General features: G+C 35.4%; 1 protein-coding gene across 1 annotated transcript; it reads right to left on the bottom strand.

Moving 5' to 3' along the window:
* Nucleotides 1-4,254: 4,254 nt before the first annotated feature.
* LOC123525399 (cytochrome c oxidase assembly factor 7-like) lies at nucleotides 4,255-17,804 on the bottom strand. The gene is made up of 3 exons (XM_045304419.2): nucleotides 17,644-17,804; nucleotides 7,015-7,158; nucleotides 4,255-4,780 (listed from the first exon to the last, which is right to left on the bottom strand). Exons 1-3 carry the CDS (start codon nucleotides 17,750-17,752, stop codon nucleotides 4,317-4,319), a joined length of 717 nt encoding a protein of 238 aa, XP_045160354.1. The 5' UTR covers nucleotides 17,753-17,804; the 3' UTR covers nucleotides 4,255-4,316.
* Nucleotides 17,805-20,936: the final 3,132 nt, after the last annotated feature.

Below are 20,936 nucleotides of genomic sequence, written 5' to 3'. Positions count from 1 at the left end.
CAAAACTATATACCTCCGCCTAAGGCAGGGGATAGAAAACTCAGACTTCTTTACTAACTGAAATATTTTTTGCTTTCATTTTGATGAAAGAATGTACCTTTTTGTACGTAGCCATTTTTAGGTTGACTATTCGAAAAGTAGGTAACGCTATTGCACTGTATCGAAAACTTTGAAAATCTCTAAACCCTCTTGCTAAATTTTAAAATAATTATGTCTCCCCCCACCCCCCACTTCATTTCAAATCAATAACTGGAGAACCATTTGACCTAGAACCTTCAAAGTTCATAGGATGGTAGGGCTTATGGAGTAGACTGTTGTTTTTGGGTTCACTCCATCAAAGGTCAAGGTCACAGGGGCCTGATCATGGAAAACCATTTCCGATCAATAACTTAAGAACCACTTGACCCAGAATGGTGAAACTTCATAGGATGATTGGACTTGCAGAGTACATGTAGATGACCCCAACTGATTAAGGGGTCACTATTAAATGTAAAGGTCACAGGGACCAGAACATGGAAATCCATTTCCGATCAACTTGAGAACCATTTGACCCAGAACCTTCAACCTTAATAGGGTGATAGGACTTACAGAGCAGATTACCCCTATTGTTTTGGGGGTCACTCCATCAAAGGTCAAGGTCAAAGGGGCCATCTGCCTGTCACACTTCATTTTTAATCAATAACTGGAGAACCATTTGACCTAGAACCTTGAAACTTCATTGGGTATAGGGCTTACAAAGAAGATGGCCCCTAATAGTTTTGGGGCTACTAGATCAAAGGTCAAGGACACAGAGGCCGGAACATGGAAAACTGTTTCTGATCAATAACTTAAGAACCACTTTACCCAGAATGTTGAAACTTCATAGGATGATTGGAAATGTAAAGTAGATGACCCCTATTGATTTTTGGGTCACTTGATCAAAGGGGCCAGAAATTGGAAAACCATTTCTGATCAGTAACTTAAGAACCATTTGACCCAGAACCTTCAAACTTCATAGGATGATAGGATTTACAGAGTGGATGACACCTATTGATTTTGGGGTTACTTGAGCAAAGATCAAGGACACAGGGGCCTGAACATGGAAAACACTTTCCGATCAATAACTTGTGAACCACTTTGCCCAGAATGTTGAAACTTCATAGGATGATTGGACATGCAGAGTAAATGACCCCTATTGCTTTTGGGGTCACTCAATCAAAGGTCAAGGTCACAGGGGCCAGAACATGGAAAACCATTTCTAGTCCATAACTTGAGACCACTAAGCCCAGAATGTTGAAACTTCTTAGGATGATTCGACATGCCGAGTGGTAATTCCTATTGCAGTCAACCGTCAGTGTCTCTTGGGACTTATGCTCCTGTCCCCTATTGACTTCTTGCCTACTACAATGCTACTGTCATCAAACTTCATAAGGCAGTGCCAGTGATCAGTAAATGACCCCAGTTGTTTTGAGGTCAAAGTCAAGTTAACAGTAACCACCAGGATCTTTTATCCAGTTGGTAACTGTAGACTACATGTAAATTGTAATTTGCTGTCCAAAGAAAATACAGTTCCTGATTTTTATTTAAAACACCATCTGAACAACCAGTTTAAGCTATAATTAAATGTCTTTTTTGAAATTTTGGCATCAAATTTTGGAAGATTTCTTTGAATGGTGCCATTTTGTTAATGTTTTTGTGAATGATGTCTGGTCGTGTATGCAATCTCGTGTTAAGGGCCAACTTTCCAAATGCTGTTTATACAAAAATAAATGCTTTTTCTTTCCATACAAAATGCATGATGAAAGAGCATGATTATCATTTGACTTATATTTGGTAATGACAGGATGAGTGTGCATGCAAATTTAAATATTTTCAGAATTTACACAACATCAAAAATACAGTGTTTCCAGGAAGTTTTTTCTTAATACAGATTTTAGATTATCAGTCACAATAACAAAACACTCCATCTTCTCATATTTTTATCTATTACTGTAAAAGAAACAAAACAAACATCAAACATTCTCACTGTATACTGTAAAATCAGTAATATTCAAGAGGGTATAATTTTCAAGAATACTGTAGTTGTGTTTTACCACGAAATTACCGGTAAATCCCAATGAAGAAAGGAAATGCTCATTATCAGCAAATACCATTAATTTAAACCACCAGGAAACAATAATTTTGGCCAAAACCACGAAATTTTTGTGCTGACAAAATCAAATGATTTCACATTATAGATCTACTAAATGATTACACCTAACTAACAAGAGCTGTCGGATGACAGCGCGCTCGACTACCGTAGATACCCATGTATAATGCGCAGTTTTTTGACCCCCGGGACCACCCCCGAATCGTGGGTGCGCATAATACACAGGTATAGACAATTTTCCAACTTCAAAACAAGTTTGTTACCGATGTTCGCCATTTTGGTAAAGGGAAACTACTCCCCGCACTTACTGTCATCGCTAAAATCTAAGATTGCTATTTTGTTCCGTAAAAGATCGAATGGTTTATTTTTCTTTCAAACAAAATTAATTTCATATAAATTTAAAAGTATTTTCACGAAAGAAATGTTAATAAATCACAAAAATTATGATACTAATTAAAGATCGAGAATTATCTTTAACCGAGATCAAACTGTGAACAACATAATTGACACGAGGTGACACGTTAATTGCCGGTAATTACTGGCTATTTGATCGTGACAAAAAGACTATCACACCTTTTGTTATTGGTTTGAATTGAGAAGCTCATGTCATTTTGAAAGATATCATTCCGAGATATTGAATCAGCTACTGTTTATTTATTCAAAATAGTTAATTAAAAAGGTAAAACAACAAATAAAACAATATTTTACTGGTTTTATTTTCGAGAAAACAAAAATCGATAGTACCGCGAGACCGATGCTGCTCTCCGCCGCGGAAATAAGATTTATTACCGGTGTCGATGTAAACTCTACTTTCGTTTTCCATCCACCTCAAAATTGACCAAAAACATTTTTTTCCCAGGATTTTGGGCCAAAACTGGGGGTGCGCATTATACACGGGTGCGCATTATACATGGGTATCTACGGTATTCGAAGAATTGATTGAAGAATGGGGTCAAAATATTTCCATAGATTTTCAGACAAAAGAAAAAAATGGATTAAACAAAAAATGTTCCTGTATTTGTGGATTTCGATTAGTCTTGACTAAATGGTAATGTGTGACCATGTTGACAAATATGTTGGGCAAAATATGTACTTGTATGAAAAATTTAACTAATTTCCAAGTCCAAAATGGGCCATACTTCAGTCAAAATAGTTGACAGAGTTATGTACTCATGGAAATCATGTTGATAAACTAGTGTTAAAAGTTTCAAAGCCACAGTGCAAATAGTTTTGACAAAATGCTCATGACTTGTAAGAAAAACTGAACAAATTTCAAAGTCCAAAAAGGGCCATAATTCAGCCAAAATAGTTGTCAGAGTTATGTACTCTTGCCTACAGATGGAAATCATAATGATAAACAAGTGTTTAAAGTTTAAAAGCCATATGTCAAATAGTCTTGACAAAACATGGACATATACAAAACAGAACCAATTTCCAAGTTCAAAAAGGGCCATAATTCAGTCAAAAAAGATGACAGAGTTATGTACTCTTGCCTATTGATAGAGACTATTATACTGAACAAGTTATAAAAGTTTCAAAGCCATATGTCAAACACTTTACACAAAATATAAACTGGTACGAAAAAACTTAACCAAGATTTCTAAGTCAAAGGGGCCATAATTCAGCCAAAATGCTTGATGGAGTTATGTATTCTTGCCTACAACTAAACATGGTGATGGTAAACAAGTGTTTGTAGTTTCAAAGCTTTACCTCAAAAGACTTTGTCAAAATGCAGACTGGTACGAAAAACTTAACCAAGATTTCTTAGTCAAAAAGGGGCCATAATTCAACCAAAATGCTTGATGGAGTTATGTTCTCTTGCCTACAACTGGACATGGTGATGGTAAACAAGTGTTGAAAGTTTCAAAGCTTTATCTCAAAAGACTTTGTCAAAATGTGGACTGGTACGAAAAACTTAACCAGGGTGTGACGCCGACGCCATGGTGAGTAGGATAGCTCTACTTATTCTTCGAATAGTCTGGCTAAAAGTACCTCTCATTCCCATTTCACTGCACCCTGATAACATTTTTAATGCAGTGTATTCAACAGCATTCGAATATTTAACAGGTTTTACTTTCAGGTTTTACTCTAAGTTTTGTTTAACATAGCAAAAATAACACTTCTAATTAATTTTTAATTTATTTCAAAATAAAACTGTAATATCACTATAGATTTTTTAAATTATATGTTATTTACTTGGACTGTTTTTATCTACTCGCCTTGCAACACCTCTTCCCGCCATTAAATCATACTGCTTTTGATAATACTCGTACAATCTGTCATTTTTTTGTGTACCAATGCCAGACTTGTATGCATCTGCCACTAACTTACATCCGACTTTACTTCTGAAATCACAGGCTTTTACTGCATATTTAAACATTAGTTCGGGGTCCGGCTTCACATAATTCTCTATACCATTCTTGTACGCAACAGCTGCATGATGACATGCCATGCCGTCATCTCCATCACAACCTTTCTTGAACAGTTCAAGTGCTTTTTTAGGATCTTTTTTACCACGTATCTTTTTTATCTCCGGTTGAATGTTATCGTCTATGTAATGCAGTGCCACTGTATCACAGGAACCACCGTTGTAGCGTTTCACTTTACATCCCTGTAAATGTGCTTTATATGCATCTAATATGTTCTTCTCAGCTGAAAACAAAAAATTTAAATTGGTACTCAACTCTAGATAAATGGCAAAAAATTCAATTTATAGTTCAGCACAAAAAAAAAGTTATAGTTCATGGCCTTCTTACACAAAGCTATAGCAAGAATAGTGAACTTGAACAAAAAAAACCAACAAGAAATACTGATTTTCTAAGTACAAAAATGGCCATAATTCTGGCAAAATGCAAATAAGAGTGGTTCTGTACATATTCCTCTAATGATGATAAACAATTGTGCAAAGTTTTAAAGCTGTAGCTCTTCCAGTTGTTGAGAAAAGGTGGACCAAATAAAAAATTTAACCAAGAAAATCAAATTTTCTAAGTACAAAAAGGGCCATAATTCTGACAAAATGCATATCAGAGTTATGGTTCTTGGCCTACATAATCAACTAATGATTATAAACAAGTGTGCAAAGTTTCAAAGCTGTAGCTCTTACAGTTTTTGAGAAAAGATGGACATAAACAAAAATTTTAACCAACGCCAACACTAACAATCAAGTGACGATAATACCTCGTTTAGATTTCTTTAAAAAATCAGACAAGCTAGAAATGACTGTTTCTTTCAGAATTTTCGTGTTTTATTTAATGTAACTGCATTTTATTATAGAATGGAATTCAAGTTCAGAAGTCAATTTAACAATAAACTTGGATTTCTGAGGAATTGTATTTTCTCAAAATTATGTTTGTGAACAAATAATGCACATAAGTCACACACCTTAAACCTTGACCTTTTGGCCATGAATATCTGTCACAACACAATGTTTCATGAAAGGTAACAAGTGAGTTTGGTACTAGATTCTAGTTTAGTATGAAAAATATTTCATTTCAAAATATAACTGACATAGCCTTGACAAGAAAGAGGTCATGAGAAGATGTTTAAAGACATATCTGAAATCCTATAAATGCAATCAATTGGGACTTGAGACAAATTCGTGCAAGGATACTAAAGACCAGTTTTGGAGTACTTCTAACCAGTAGTTCCAGACCAGTACTTCTGACCAGCAGAGAAGATGTTTTATTTTAAACTAGATGCACACGGACAACATGCTGAGACTGCCCTTTGACCCATAACTGTGACCTTGACCTTTGAGATAAGTCAGTCTCATTGAGTTAAACATTCATGCAAAATATAAACAAGATTCCTCAATGCATGTCAAAGTTATGGGCCGGATAAGATCTGACATGACCTTTGATCTCCATGACCTTGACCTTTGAAACAGGAACCTGGAGTTTGTGCATGACTCTACGCCTCACTGAGGTTAACATTCATGCCAAATATAAACAAGATTCCTCAATGCATGTCAAAGTTATGGGCCTGACAAGATCCGACATGAGTTTTGACCTCCAACTGTGTCCTTGACCTTTCATATAGGAACCTGGGGTTTGGCATGACACTCGGTCTCACTGAGGTTAACATTCATGCCAAATAAAAACAAGATTGCTTCATGCATATCAGTTATGATCCAGACAAACAAATCCGGACGGATGCACGCACTGATGCATGCACATACACCAAACAGCCATTTGGACAACTATGTCTTCACATCAACAAGCGGGCTTGACAAAAAATGAATCACATATGATGGACGACAGAAGCCAGATGAGCCACCTGTACCAATCACCAAGGAACATTGCTTCAGGTGAGCTTGTTCTATATAAGTTCAGTATTAGGTACTTAAGTTAATTACAAGATAGTATTACACAAACTTCACTTGTGTGTAGTTTAACCTGAAGCTTCAATGAGTAATGAAAGGTAAAGTGCAGCAGTGAAGGACATAACCCACCTACCCCCACAGCTGGCAGCTTCAAATCATTCAACCACGGATTATAACAAGGCACTAGTCTCAAATCTTGAACTTCTAACTGGTTAACTCTATGCACAGTCTTGAAATTAACCAATGGTATCAAGTTTCAGGACTCGCAGTCAAATCCTATTTGAGACATGTAACTAAACTTCCTGGCCTTCGTTACATGTATCCAAAACGAAACCCCAAGTGTACAACTTCACAGTCATGCTGAACAACATTTCTATCGTGTATCATGACACTAGGTCAAATACTTTTCGAAATGCGTGCAACAAACAATTCTTACTTAAGTGTAAATGAGATGCGAAAACACGGATTTTAGTCCTGCCTGGCGCATAAAAGCCAATAATATCCTGAAATGTATTGGTGATCTGTAAACTCCAAATGGAGAACATCCAAGCTGTATATATCATACCTCCTGTGCCATGGTATAACATCTGTCCATACTGGAAGCAACTGTCCCCATATTCTCTCTTCATGCAATTATCTTTGTACACTTCAAATGCCTCAGTGAATTTCTTCTTTTTTGTTTCTAAGAAGTTACCAAGATGGTGGCAAGCTGAAATAACAAACAGACACATTTTAATTTTGTACTTACAAGGCAGAAAGTGTCAAACTAACATATAGCAAACAACTTGCAGTAAGTTGGGCAGTGATGAGCAGGTAAGACTTGGGTCTGAGGTAACAGTAATTGGTTGTAATCAATTACATTTTCTCCAGTAATACAAGAGCTGTCCATAAGACAGCCAATGCTCGACTATTCGAACTGTTGTCCCAGAAGCAGGAATATTACCCTAAATGTTAAAATATCTATAGAGTTTCAATCCAGTATCTGCATTAGTTTTGGAGTGCAAAACTCTAACCAGAAAATTAGGTTCAAAAGGGGACATAATTTGGTCAAAATCATGTCAGAGTTATGGGACTAAATGCTACAACCTAGTTTTATAACCCCAAAGACATGTGAAGTTTCAATTTAATATCTGCATTTGATTGGAGATAGAAAATCCTTTGCTTGCAAGTTACTAAGTCCAAAAGGGGCCTAATTTGCCCAAAATACATGTCAGAGTTATGGGACTTGACTAAGTGAGGTTGGTAATTGACCTAGAAAAGAAAAAATAAGTTTCAGAGCTATATGCCTTTAAGTAATAGCTATATGTACTTGCATGCAAAACTTTAAACAGGATTTTCTTAAAGTCCAAAAGGGGGCATAATTTGGCCAAAATGAATGTCAGAGTTATGGGACTTGACCCACTGAGGTTGGAAATTGACCTACAGAAAGAAAAATAAGTTACAAAGCTATATGCTTTTAAATGATAAGCATATGTACTTGCATGCAAAACTTTAACCAAGGAGTGGTGCCGATGCCAGGAAGAGTAGAATAGCTAGACTATTCTTCAAATAGTCAAGCTAAAAATGTAATCCTGATTACTTTCTGATTACATCCTGATAACTTTAATCACTTCATACATGTAGAAAAATTTAACATACTGTTTTGATTGACCTTGACACATTTTAAGTGTTTCCTTTTTTGGGGGGTTGGGTGTGGGGTGGGGTAAAACTGTAAGGAGTCAGACTTCAATTTTCTGTAAGTTAAATTGTTTATTACACACATTTCATGATACACAAGAATATTATGAGAAAGATCACCTTAAAATATTACAAGGTAAATTATAGTACATGAATTTGAGTATTTTTACTTTTCAAAATAAAAGGAATGGGAATTTGACTAGTTTTCTTTTTAGAGTCAGGTGGGTGAATTTAATTTGGTGAGCTGATGTAACCATGAAATCAACAGAAATTAGTCCCAAAGAATAACATAATTTGACAGTATTGTTTAAACTGAGGCTGTGACAGATAATACAGTCTGGTTGTTTTACCCTCAAGAGATGTCACAAGAGTCTGCACCCTCGACTCTTTTCATGCTGGATAGTGGAACAGGGCACGTAAGCTGAAGCTCTATCGCTGGAGTGTTTAATGACTACAATGTGAATGACTATATTGGACAATAGTTAACCGGTAAGTCTGAGTTAAACATATAGAGTTATAACAGAGATAGAGTGAGTGTCAAACATTAATTAAGTGTAAAAGTATTGACATAATTCTTTGAATATTTCTGCAAGAGTTATGCAACATTGTGTCATATCATGTTACATGGAACAATTACTTTAAGTTTGAATAAAAGCCATAAAGTAATACCTGTGATAGAGCAAAAGTACATCTCAACTTCAACCTGAAATTCCAGGCAAAAAAGGGGCATAATTCATCAAATATGGCTGCCAGGGTTCTGGACTTTAATCATATGATTTGGTGATGATGTTGAACAATCGTTTGAAGTGTCAATCAAATCCATTTAGTTAAAACAGAGATATGGTGAAAAAGGATCAAAATGAAACTGAAATTCTAGATAAAATAGGGTAACAATTCATAAATATTGGTATAACAGTTACGGCCCTTATGTCATATAATGTGGGTGATGAAGTGGAACAACTAATTTGTGTCAAATCAATTTTGTCCTAACAGAGATAGAGTGAAAATGAATCGAAACAATAGGGCCAGAGTGGCCCTAACTCGCTCCTCTGAAATTGACTATTTGATCTTGAATAAATGTATGACACACTGAATCATTAGTGGTAACAACTGAATTAAGTATGAAAAAATAGAACAGATCTAGTGTCCCCATTTGAACAAATTTGAGAGGTTCTTACAAGGATGCTACAGACCAAATTTAATGAAGATATGCCTCAAAAGTCATTTAAATGGTATTTCTATTTTTTAAGCTAAAGAGTCCCCTTTAAGGGCAACGTGCCCCCATTTGAGAGAAATTTAAGAGAGAACATTACAATGATGCTACAAACCAAGTTTGATAAAAATCCATCAAGTGGTTCAAGAGCAGAAACTGCTTAGAGGTTTATTCTTATTTAGTTCTAGCCGTCCTTAAAGGCCCGGCCCCTTGAATATCAATCAAGTGGTTCATGAGAACACAGGAACTTAAAATGATGCTAAAGACCAAGTTTCATGAAGATCCATCAAGTGATTCATGAGAAGTTGTTAAAACATTTTTAGCTCGACTATTTAAAGAATAGTAGAGCTATTGGACTCACCCATGCGTCGGCGTCCCGATTTGGTCAAGGTTTTGTATGTAAGCTGGTATCTCAGTAACCACTTGTGGGAATTACGAAAGACCCGTGGTGACATTTCAACTTCATTATTTCACGATTTCTGCTTCCTGATTTCACGATTTCCACTTCATGAATTCACGATTTCACGATTTCCACTTCATGAATTCACGATTTCACGAATTCACGATTTCACGAAAAAACTTCACGTTTTCATGATTTCACGATTTCATGATTTCACGATTTCTTGACTTCACGATTTCCACTTCATGAATTCACGATTTCACGATTTCTGCTTCCTGAATTCACGATTTCCACTTCATGAATTCACGATTTTACGATTTCCACTTCACGAATTCACGATTTCCACTTCACGAATTCACGATTTCCACTTCACGAATTCACGATTTCACGTTTTCTGCTTCCTGAATTCACGATTTCCACTTCATGAATTCACGATATCAACTTCACGAATTCACGATTTCCACTTCACGAATTCACGATTTCACGATTTCCACTTCACGAATTCACGTATTCCACTTCATGAATTCACGATTTCAACTTCACTATTTTACTTCACGATTTCACGATTTCCACTTCACGATTTCAACTTCACGAATTCACGATTTCCACTTCACGAATTCACGATTTCCACTTCACGAATTCACGATTTCACGATTTTCACTTCACGAATTCACGATTTCCATTTCATGAATTCACGATTTCCACTTCACGAATTCACGATTTCACGATTTCCATTTCACGATTTTCACTTCACGAATTCACGATTTCCATTTCATGAATTCACGATTTCACGATTTCCACTTCACGATTTTCACTTCACGAATTCACGATTTCCATTTCATGAATTCACGATTTCACGATTTCCACTTCACGAATTCACGATTTCACAATGGTGAAATCGTGAATTCGTGAAGTGGAAATTGTGAAATCGTGAATTCGTGAAGTGGAAATCGTGAAATCGAGAATTCGTGAAGTGGAAATCGTGAATTCGTGAAGTGGAAATTGCGAAATCGTGAATTCGTGAAGTAGAAATCGTGAATTCGTGAAGTGGAAATCGTGAATTCATGAAGTGGAAATCGTGAATTCAGGAAGCAGAAATCGTGAAATCGTAAATTCATGAAGTGGAAATCGTGAAATCAAGAAATCGTGAAATCGTGAAATCAAGAAATCGTGAAGTTTTTTCGTGAAATCGTGAATTCGTGAATTCATGAAGTGGAAATCGTGAATTCAGGAAGTGGAAATCGTGAAATCAGGAAGCAGAAATCATGAATTCGTGAATTCATGAAGTTGAAATCGTGAAATCAGGAAGCAGAAATCGTGAAATAATGAAGTTGAAATGTCACCACGGGTCTTTCGTAGGGAATGGATTGAAACTTCATACACTTATTCACTGTGATAAATTGACCTATACTGCACAGGTTCCATAACTCTGTTTTGCTTTTCTACAAAATTATGCCCCTTTTTCAACTTAGAAATTCTTGGTTAAGGTTTTGTATGTAAGCTAGTATCTCAGTAACCATTTGTGGGAATGGATTGAAACTTCACACACTTATTCACTGTGATAAACTGACCTACACTGCACAGGTTCCATAACTCTATTTTTTTTATTTACAAAATTATGCCCCTTTTTCGACTTAGAAATTCTTGGTTAAGGTTATGTAAGCTGTTATCTCAGAACCCACTAATGAAAATGGATTGAAACTTCACACACTTGTTCACTGTCATGATCTAACATGCACTGTGTAGGTGTGTAGGTCCCATAACTCTACTTTGCATTTTTTTTCAAAATTATGCCCCTTTTTCGACTTAGCAGTTTTTGGTTAAGTTTTTGTATGTAAGCTGGTATTTCAGTATCCACCTACGGGAAAGGATTGAAAATTCACGCACTTGTTCACTTTTTGAGCTGATAAGCACTGTGAAGGTTCCATCACCCTTTTTCCCATTTTCACACAATTATGCCCCTTTTTCGACTTTTGTATTTAATTCAATTGACAAGGCTGTTGAATAGTCGAGCATTGCGGTCCTCCGACAGCTTTTATTCTTAAAGGTACCAAGTGCCTCCATTTGAACAAATCTGGGAGAGGACCTTATAATGATGCTACAAACCAAGTTTGATGACAATCTATCAAGTAGTTAATGAGAAGAAGTTGTTTTACAGCACCTCATAAGATCCAATTGCCCATTTTCATTAACAAACTACAGGACATTATAAGAATGCTATGTTGACAAAGTTTAATGAAAATCAATCAAGCCTTTAATGTGAAGAAGTTGTTTAAAAGAATTTCTATTTTTACATCTGATGGTCCCCAAAAGGGGGCACTATTTGTAAAACAAGAGGGTCATGATGACCCTGGATCGCTCACCTGAGTAATATGAGCTACATGTTTCAAATGTCAAACTGATGATAAAAAATTAAGAAAGTCAGTAGGTCACATTCATGGTCAATGAAATTCAGTTTTACGATTGGTGTGCAAACTATGTATGTCATCAAAATTTCAAGGCTGCATCTTAAAAAACAAGAAAGTAGGTCAGTAGGTCAAGGCATTGGTCAAGGTCATACTGAGAAAAATACAACCATGAATTCAGTAAATTATTAATGGTAATTACAGCTACAGATAAGGTGCATAGTTGCATAAATATGCAAAAAAAAATATGCAAAAAAGCAATTTATTAAAGAATATTAGCGTACACAAGAAAAAGAAAAATCATTTTAGAAGAAAATTGGAACTTTCCAAAGAAGGAAATGTTTTCATCCAAGGATAAATACATTCCAACAAAAACACTGAAAAGCAAACCAGATGTACCCTGGCTCACCAGGGAGACTAAGAGAATGATAAGAAAGAAATACCGACTTTATCGTAAAGCCAAAAAATCAGGCAGGTTGCAAGACCGAAATCAGTTTAAAGATTATCGGAAATTAGTGCGGAACAAACTTCACACCTATTATAATCATATTAGTAATCTATTGGATCCTGAAGAAGATAGGAGTTCCCAAGTTTTTTTGGAAATATATAAAATCACGGAAACAGAACAGTGTTAGTATTGGAACTCTAGAAGCCAATGGTATCATTGCAGAAAGTGCAAAAGATAAATCTGAACTTTTGAACGATCAATTCTGTTCGGTATTTACAAAGGAAAACCTGGACTTTAATCCATCTAAAGGTTCCTCACCACATCCCTCCATGCCTAAAATTAATGTATAAGGAGTGTTAAACTGCATAAAAAGACTTAAGGTAGTTCTGCACGTTTGGATCGAAATTATTTCTACAATGTAGAATTTGATTAAACACTGATTTTTCAAAACTTCAGAATATACCTAGAAAATTAAGCAAATAAAAAAGATAGGGTTGTGCGCTTGATTTTTTGCTAGACTGATTTGAAAAATAGGGACCTCACGCAATATTTCATAATGAGAGTCTATGGGAAAATCATAAATTTCTTAACATTTTCGCGAATAGAAATTTTTCTACAATGTAGATTTTGATGAAACTTCTCACAGTTGTAAATAAAGACATGGCCTATAATTTGATGAAATATAATATATAGGTCCGTGTGCTTATTTTTGAGATATTTGACCATGATTAAAGTAAACCGGACATTTCACGCTAATTTTAGGACGTTATTTTGAATTATTTAACATGTGATATGTTTTAATATCATATTTTGACTTTATAATATAACAACAGTACCATTGTAATAAATTTACTCACAGGTTGCAATTAATTCATAAAATGATTTTCTGTTCCGTACGCCGAATCCAGTCTTTATTCTACGTTTTCCAGAAAAATGGCGTCACGCCATCACTTCCGGTTTATCAAACGTGCAGAACTACCTTAATGTAAAGAAAGCTAGTGGGCCAGAAAAAATGCCCATTGCGGTCTTAAAAGAAATACAGACAGAAATCACGCCAGTATTAACTAGTTTATTTGAACAATCTTTGGACACTTCAGAGATTCCGTCAGATTGGAAAAAGGAAATATAGTACCTGTTTACAAGAAAGGTGATAGGTCTAAACCATCAAACTATAGGCCGGTTTCATTAACAGCCATAGTATCAAAAATGTTGCAGCACATAGTTGTGTCGCAGGTCATGAAACATTTAAACAATAAGCATATTCTGCATGAAAATCAACATGGATTTAGATCAAACTGTTCATGTGAATCGCAACTCCTTATCACAACTGAGGACCTAGCTAGTAGCATGGATAAAGGGAAACAGGTGGATATGGCGATACTGGACTTCTCTAAAGCCTTTGATAAGGTTTCACATCGTAGGCTATCAACTAAGTTACATTTTTATGGTATACGGAATGAAACCCTATTTTGGATAGATGAATTCCTCCGAGGGAGAGTGCAACAAGTAGTCATTGACGGAGAAACTTCCCGTTTGTCCGTTGTAACCTCTGGATCGAGTCCCACAAGGGACAATACTGGGTCCGACTTTATTCTTGATTTACATCAACGACATCGCTGATGACATCAGTTCCACAATTAGATTATTTGCAGACGAATGTGTAATATACAGGTCAGTTACATCCTCTGAAGATAATACTATACTGCAAACGATCTAAATAAATTAGTAGAATGGAGCGATCTGTGGCAAATCGAATTTAACGTGGACAAGTGTGCCATCATTAAACTTTCCACAAGACATAACAAAGGTAATTTCAACTACCAAATGGAAGAAAAAACCTTACAAACAGTAGAACAACACCCATACTTAGGCGTTGAACTATCTGAAAATATGAAGTATAATCTTCACATTGAAAATGTAACAAACAAAGCTTCTAGCGTATTGGGATTTATTAAAAGGAACCTTAAACACTGTCCTTTGAAGGTCAAGGAGCGTGCATATCAAACATTCGTTCGACCCAAATTGAAATATAGTTCTACGATATGGAATCCACACCAGCAAACTCCAATAAAACAAATAGAACAAATCCAGAGGAACGCTGCAAAATTTGTGATGGGGAAACCCTATAATTACCAGAATCCTGGAAGTGTAACATCCATGATACAGACATTGAAATGGCAAACGCTAGCACATCGTAGAAAAACAGCTGATTTAGTACTGATGTACAAAATGATGAACAACCTTGTTGCAGTACCGCCACATTATCATCCACAACCTGCAACAGTGCAAATAACTAGGCATAGTCACCCACTCAAACTGTTGAAGTATTGTTGTAACCTAAACATTTATCGTTATTCATTTTTCCCAAGGACAGTCCTTGTATGGAACAGTCTTCCTACTGCAGTGGTTACATCAACAACGTTGGATAGCTTCAAGATCGCCGTCCAACAACCTGGCATCCATTGAAAATAAAAATATGGAACATTGTACAGTGTATTTAACAGTTGGATTTTAAAGTGAGAGCATGTTTTGGGAACAACCGACACCCACAAATTGTACAGCACATTGCAGTTTTTAACCCCTTCCACTCAACACGATGTCCCCCTGCGGATGAAGTTGAGGAACCTCATCAAAGTCAGTCAAACTAGAATGTGTCTGTAGGACACAGGGTGTGCTCCCCCCTCCCCACTGGTACATTTGTCACAAATAAGGGAAAAAATTCAAATGTTTGCAGTCTTAATGGGGTATAGCCTCAAAAAAAAAAAAATATGAAAATTTTATTCTATACCACGTATACTTTTTGAGCTATGAGCATCACAAAAAAAAATCCACTATTTTGGTTATTTCAAGGGCCATAACTCTGTAATAAATGCTAAGATTCTCAAGAAGGATGCCAAGTGTGCAAGGCCACATTATGATAAAGACTCAAGCAAGGTTTCATGAATTTACATTAAATACTTTTTGAGTTAGGCACATAATTAGGTGAAAATGTGCATTTTTTTACTATTTCAGGGGCCATAACTTTAAACATAGGGGGAGGAGCCAGCAAATAAATAAGAGGTATGCAAGGTAATATCATGATAAAGACTCATGTAAATTTTCATGCCTTTATATCATATACTTTTTGAGCTAAATGAGTCACAAGGTAAAAAATGTGCATTTTTGACTATTTCAAAGATTTTTAAACAATGAAATCTGCATTTTTGACTATTTCAGGGGCCATAACTCTGAAAATAGGGGGCGGAGGCAGATAAAAAGTAGGAGGTGCGCAAGTTCATATCATGATAAAGACTCATGCAAGGTTTCATCAATTTATATTGAATACTTTTTGAGTTAGGCGCGTCACAAGGTGAAAATGTGCATTTCTGACTATTTCAGGGGCCATAACTCTGGAAATAGGGGGCGGACCCAGATGAAAAATAGGAGGTGCGCAAGTTCATATCATGATTAAGACTCATGCAAGGTTTCATGAATCTATATCAAATACTTTTTGAGCTAGGCGTGTCACAAGGTGATAATGTGCATTTTTGACTATTTCAGGGGCTATAACTCTAAAATAGGAGGCAAAGCCAGACAAAAAAAAAATAGGAGGTGTGCAAGTTCATATCATGGTAAAGACTCATGCAAGGTTTTATCAATTTATATCAAATACTTTTTGAGTTAGGAGCGTCACAAGGTGAAAATGTGCATTTTTGACTATTTCAGGGGCCATAACTCTAAAAATAGGGGGCGGACCCAGATGAAAAATAAGAGGTGCGCAAGTTCATATCATGATTAAGACTCACGCAAGGTTTCATGAATCTATATCAAATACTTTTTGAGCTAGGCGTGTCACAAGGTGAAAATGTCCATTTTTTACTATTTCAGGGGCCATAACTCTAAAAATAGGGGGCGGAGCCAGATGAAAAATAGGAGGTGCGCAAGTTCATATCATGATAAAGACTCATGCAAGGTTTCATCAAATCTATATGCCCCCACCACTCATTAGGGGGTACAAAAAGTTTTAGAATACTGTAACACCATATGGCATTCATGGCAGAAAAACTTATATTTGAGATAGAAAAGGTACAAAGAGCTGCAGCCAGATATGTTATGAATGATTACTCATACCAAAGCAATGTAACATCAATGCTTGAAACTCTTAAATGGCAGACATTAGAACAGAGAAGAATACATGCATCCCTAATAATGTTGTACAAAATATCACACAACCACGTTTCTGTAGATCATAACCACCCAACAGTCACTAGAAATTTAAACTTTATCACTCCATCTTCAAGAACACAATATCATATGAACTCCTTTTTCCCCCACACAATCAGATACTGGAACGCCTTTCCTTCTAACATCAAGGACAGTGTGAACCTTCAGTCAAAGAGCTATAAAAATAAATAGATTGGAAACTTGAAAGGCATATAGAGCAAATCTCACCAAAAAAACGTGACAACTGAATGAGATCTCGTTTACCGGAAGTGACGCGTTCTCCACACGCCATTTTGAATGCGAAAGCGATTACTCATCGGTAAATTAATTATCACCGTATGACCACACTTCTTTTGATGGTAAGAAACTTGTACTTTGTGTCTTAAGACTATTTTACATTAAACTATTGTTGTTTTAGAAGGTAAAATGTATTTTAAATGTAGTTTTAAAGGTACAAATTGTAACGCTATGCTCGCCAATGTTTGTTTTTACTAAGATAACGCCAATTCACGCTCTGACACAAGATCACGTGAGATTACAGCCAGTTGCCATTCTGTGTATTTTATACTTCTTTGCTTCAGTGCTTCACATCTGACCTAGATTTGTAGATATATGTAGGCCTACTAATGTCATCATCCTGTTTTTATTTTTAACAAATCTGAATATATTACTGCTTTTACTCTCTTACATGCATATCATGTAACATAGCAACATGTTTTTAACAACTGCCCCGACCTCCCAGTTATGGTTGTGAGTAATCCCCGTAGATGGAGATATATATCCGTATACTATGTCATTTGCAATGTCAAAAAGTGAATTGGAGATTAGACAGAAAACATGACGTTTACCTTCTGGATCTTTTCGCTCAAAACAATGAAATCTGTTATTTTTCTCTAGTCTTTCGTAGTAGTGCTCCAAGATTTCATGATCAACCTTTCCTTGAGGTTGTTGTTGCATTCTGCAGTTTTCGGACACTTTGCTCTGTGTTATTAGTATCGAAAATTTCGTGCGTAAATAATTCGCTCCGGATGATTTCGTATCAAATAATATCGAGACATTTCAAGACCGAGACATTTCAAGACCAGTCTGGATTTTGAGGGTTGTCTGGTGACCTCAGACAGATAAGATAAGATAAGATAATATTTATTTAACGTCGGTTATATATAAAAGTTACAACATAAGCTTGAAGCTTGTATCCGACATAAACATAGTATCCTATAACATACAAACAAACAAACTGTAAATAAAAGCATCATTAAGACATATTAAGATAAGTTCTTCAGATTAAAACCTGAGTATCAAACCTAAAAATTTAATTGAGAGACATATATTACATTATATTGATAGAGGTAATTTAAGCACATAAATTACTTAAGAATTTAATTCCTAAAAGATACAAGTTTATATAGCAGTGAAAAATGAAGATAAAATTTATACAAAAGCTAAGACCTGTGTAGTATCTGCTGGTCAAAAGGAGTCTAAAATACTTCTATAAAAAGAGAATATTTTAGTCAGGACTTGCGAAATAAAATTCATAAACAGATTTAGGTTAAGTGATCAGAAGCTACCATTCAGGATAAAAATAAGACATGATATAGTATTATTTAAACAAACAGGGTATGTTTGTGTCTGATACTTGAAAACTTTTAATACTATCAGATGTATTTCTTCCAATGCATATTTCCTGGAACTTGTCCGGGTTGGCCTGCATAAGATTGTTTTCAAACCAGTTTATCATCTTAATGCTGTCTTCTTGAAGAGTGGTTTTAAGCACATTAATATCGTTATGGTTAAAAGAAAGCGTATTGTCATCTGCATAATTGTAAATAGAAGACTTTTTGATAAAATAAAAGATATCATTGATAAAAAATATTGAAGATCAGGGGACCTAGGATTGACCCTTGAGGAACACCTTTATTTATAGCTTGCCAGTCACTATAGAAATCACCAAGTCTAACTTGTTGTTTTCGATTGGATAGGTAATCCAGCATAAGATTTGCTGGCTGTTCAGTTAAACCATAAGCTTTAAGTTTTAAAACAATTAAATCATGAGGGAGGCAGTCGAATGCCCTGACAGGTCCATGAGTATAGTAGCTACATACTCATGCCTGTCCAGGGCACTCTTCCAGTCCTCAATCAGACATAAAAGGGTTGTTTGACATCCATATTTAGCTCTAAAAGCTGATAAAAATTTATGAAATACATTTTCAAAATGGGTATTTAGTTGTAAACTAATTGACTGTTCAAAATTTTTAGATAGAGTTGGAAGTATGCTAACAGGCCTATAATTTTTCTTCTGAAAGGGATCATCTTTTTTATATATTGGGGTGACCTGTGCCATTTTGAGCTGATCAGGGAAACTAGAGGTTTCAAAACATTTATTAACTACAGTTGTAATAGGGCCTGCCAGTACCTCTGCCCCTGCTTTGATAACTCTTGAATCCAGTGGCCTTATTTACATTTACACTGTTAAATAGTTTAAAAGTTTGTTCATGACTTACTGGTTGAAAATGAAATTTTGGAACTGATGGATGGATTTGAGTAATATTAATTATACTCGGGTGTTGTTCATTTACTTGTACAGAGCTGTTTATTCCAATATCCCTAGCAATATTTACATAAAAATTATTCAATATATTACCTACTTCCCTCTGGTCAGAAATTAGAGTATTGTCTTCATTTAGAATTATTTTTGCATCAGATTTAGATACAGATTTACTTGAGAGATAGGGTTTTACAGTAGGCCAGAAATGTTTTGATTTTGGACCCCCACCGCACATCTCAGTAAAGTAAATTTTCATTGATTCCCTTTTTATATGAGTGACAAGATTTCTCTGTTTTCTGTAATTTTCCCAGTTTATTTTATTTCTAACTTTGAAAAATTTATTCCTTAATTGTCTTTTCTTATATATAGCCCGTCGCAACTCTCCGTTCATAAAAGGTACTTTTTGTATTTTAATTTTGGTTTCTTTCAAGGGAGCATGAATATCAATCACTTCTTTTAACAAAAATTCATTTGCCCAGTAGATATCATTAACATCATCAAAAATATTTGCTACATGAAACGGTACAGTATTTAAATCCTCATTAAATTTCGTTTGGTCAAAGTTTTTGTATGATCTAAATTTCACATATTTTGGTTTAGTTTTAGAACAATATTCCTTAATAGTAGTTGTAATTAGACTGTGACAATCACTTACGCCACTATTGAAATTTATAGTAGGTAAAACATGTAGACCCCTTTACCACATTTGTTAGGTAGTAAGTGCCACATATTTGCTGTAAAGTTTCTGATTTTTCAGGTCTATTTAAATCAAAATTCAAATCTCCAATGACAAGGAAATGGTCATAGCTACAACATAGTTTATCTGACAGAGTTATACAATTATCATTAAAAGTACAATTTTTGAAATTTAGAGGTTTATACATGGCCAATATACACCACATTCTCTTGTTCAAAGATAATTCATAACACATACTTTCTATATTTTTACATTCTAAATCTTACATTCTAAAACAGCTCTTATCGATCTTGTGATGCAAAATCAATAATGTTTTACAAAACTGCCCATTCACTAGTAGCTATTCCTGTCCCAGCACTCCTTGCGAACAGGTCAAACCCCCAGCGACTGGCGGGATTACATGGTCAAGACGTACCCAAACCAAAATGTACCCTCATGGTAAAGTCAAAATGTACCCAAAAATATCAAAATGTACCCATTTGGTTAAGTCAAAATGTACCCAAAAAAAAGTCAAAATCTACCCACTATTAAAATATCAAATGTACCCATAAAGTCCAGGTATTAATATATATGTAATAAGTTTTAATTCAGTGTTCTGGAAGTTATAAAACTTTGGTTTTAACACAATCATTGATTAGTTTTCACACCTTCAGGAAATGAGCAGAGTACTTTCACACTTTTTGTGAAAGTTATTAATCCTTTCTTTTAACGGTTCATGGAGTGACACCTAATTTAAAGGCAAAGAAAATCTCCTATATAAGTGACCCCCCCCCCCCCAAATACCAGACTTTTTAATCCCCAATATACAAGATCCTGTCTGGTCCACCCTGATAAGGGTCCATAAAACCCCCGTAGACTTGACAAGTAGCCTAATTATTGTCAGAGAATCATAAATTTTA

Source organism: Mercenaria mercenaria, chromosome 3 (genome assembly GCF_021730395.1).
Source record: "Mercenaria mercenaria strain notata chromosome 3, MADL_Memer_1, whole genome shotgun sequence".
In the NCBI taxonomy this organism is placed as follows: domain Eukaryota; kingdom Metazoa; phylum Mollusca; class Bivalvia; order Venerida; family Veneridae; genus Mercenaria; species Mercenaria mercenaria.
This window is presented reverse-complemented; position numbering and strand designations above follow the sequence as displayed.

Excerpts from the sequence above, each read along its gene's own strand:
- LOC123525399 (XM_045304419.2), bottom strand. The coding sequence starts at position 17,752 with ATGCAACAACAACCTCAAGGAAAGGTTGATCATGAAATCTTGGAGCAC. Across the intron at positions 7,159-17,643 it reads TGAGCGAAAAGATCCAGAAG|CTTGCCACCATCTTGGTAAC; the intron begins GTAAACGTCATG and ends TTGTTATTTCAG. Across the intron at positions 4,781-7,014 it reads GTTATACCATGGCACAGGAG|CTGAGAAGAACATATTAGAT; the intron begins GTATGATATATA and ends TTTTGTTTTCAG.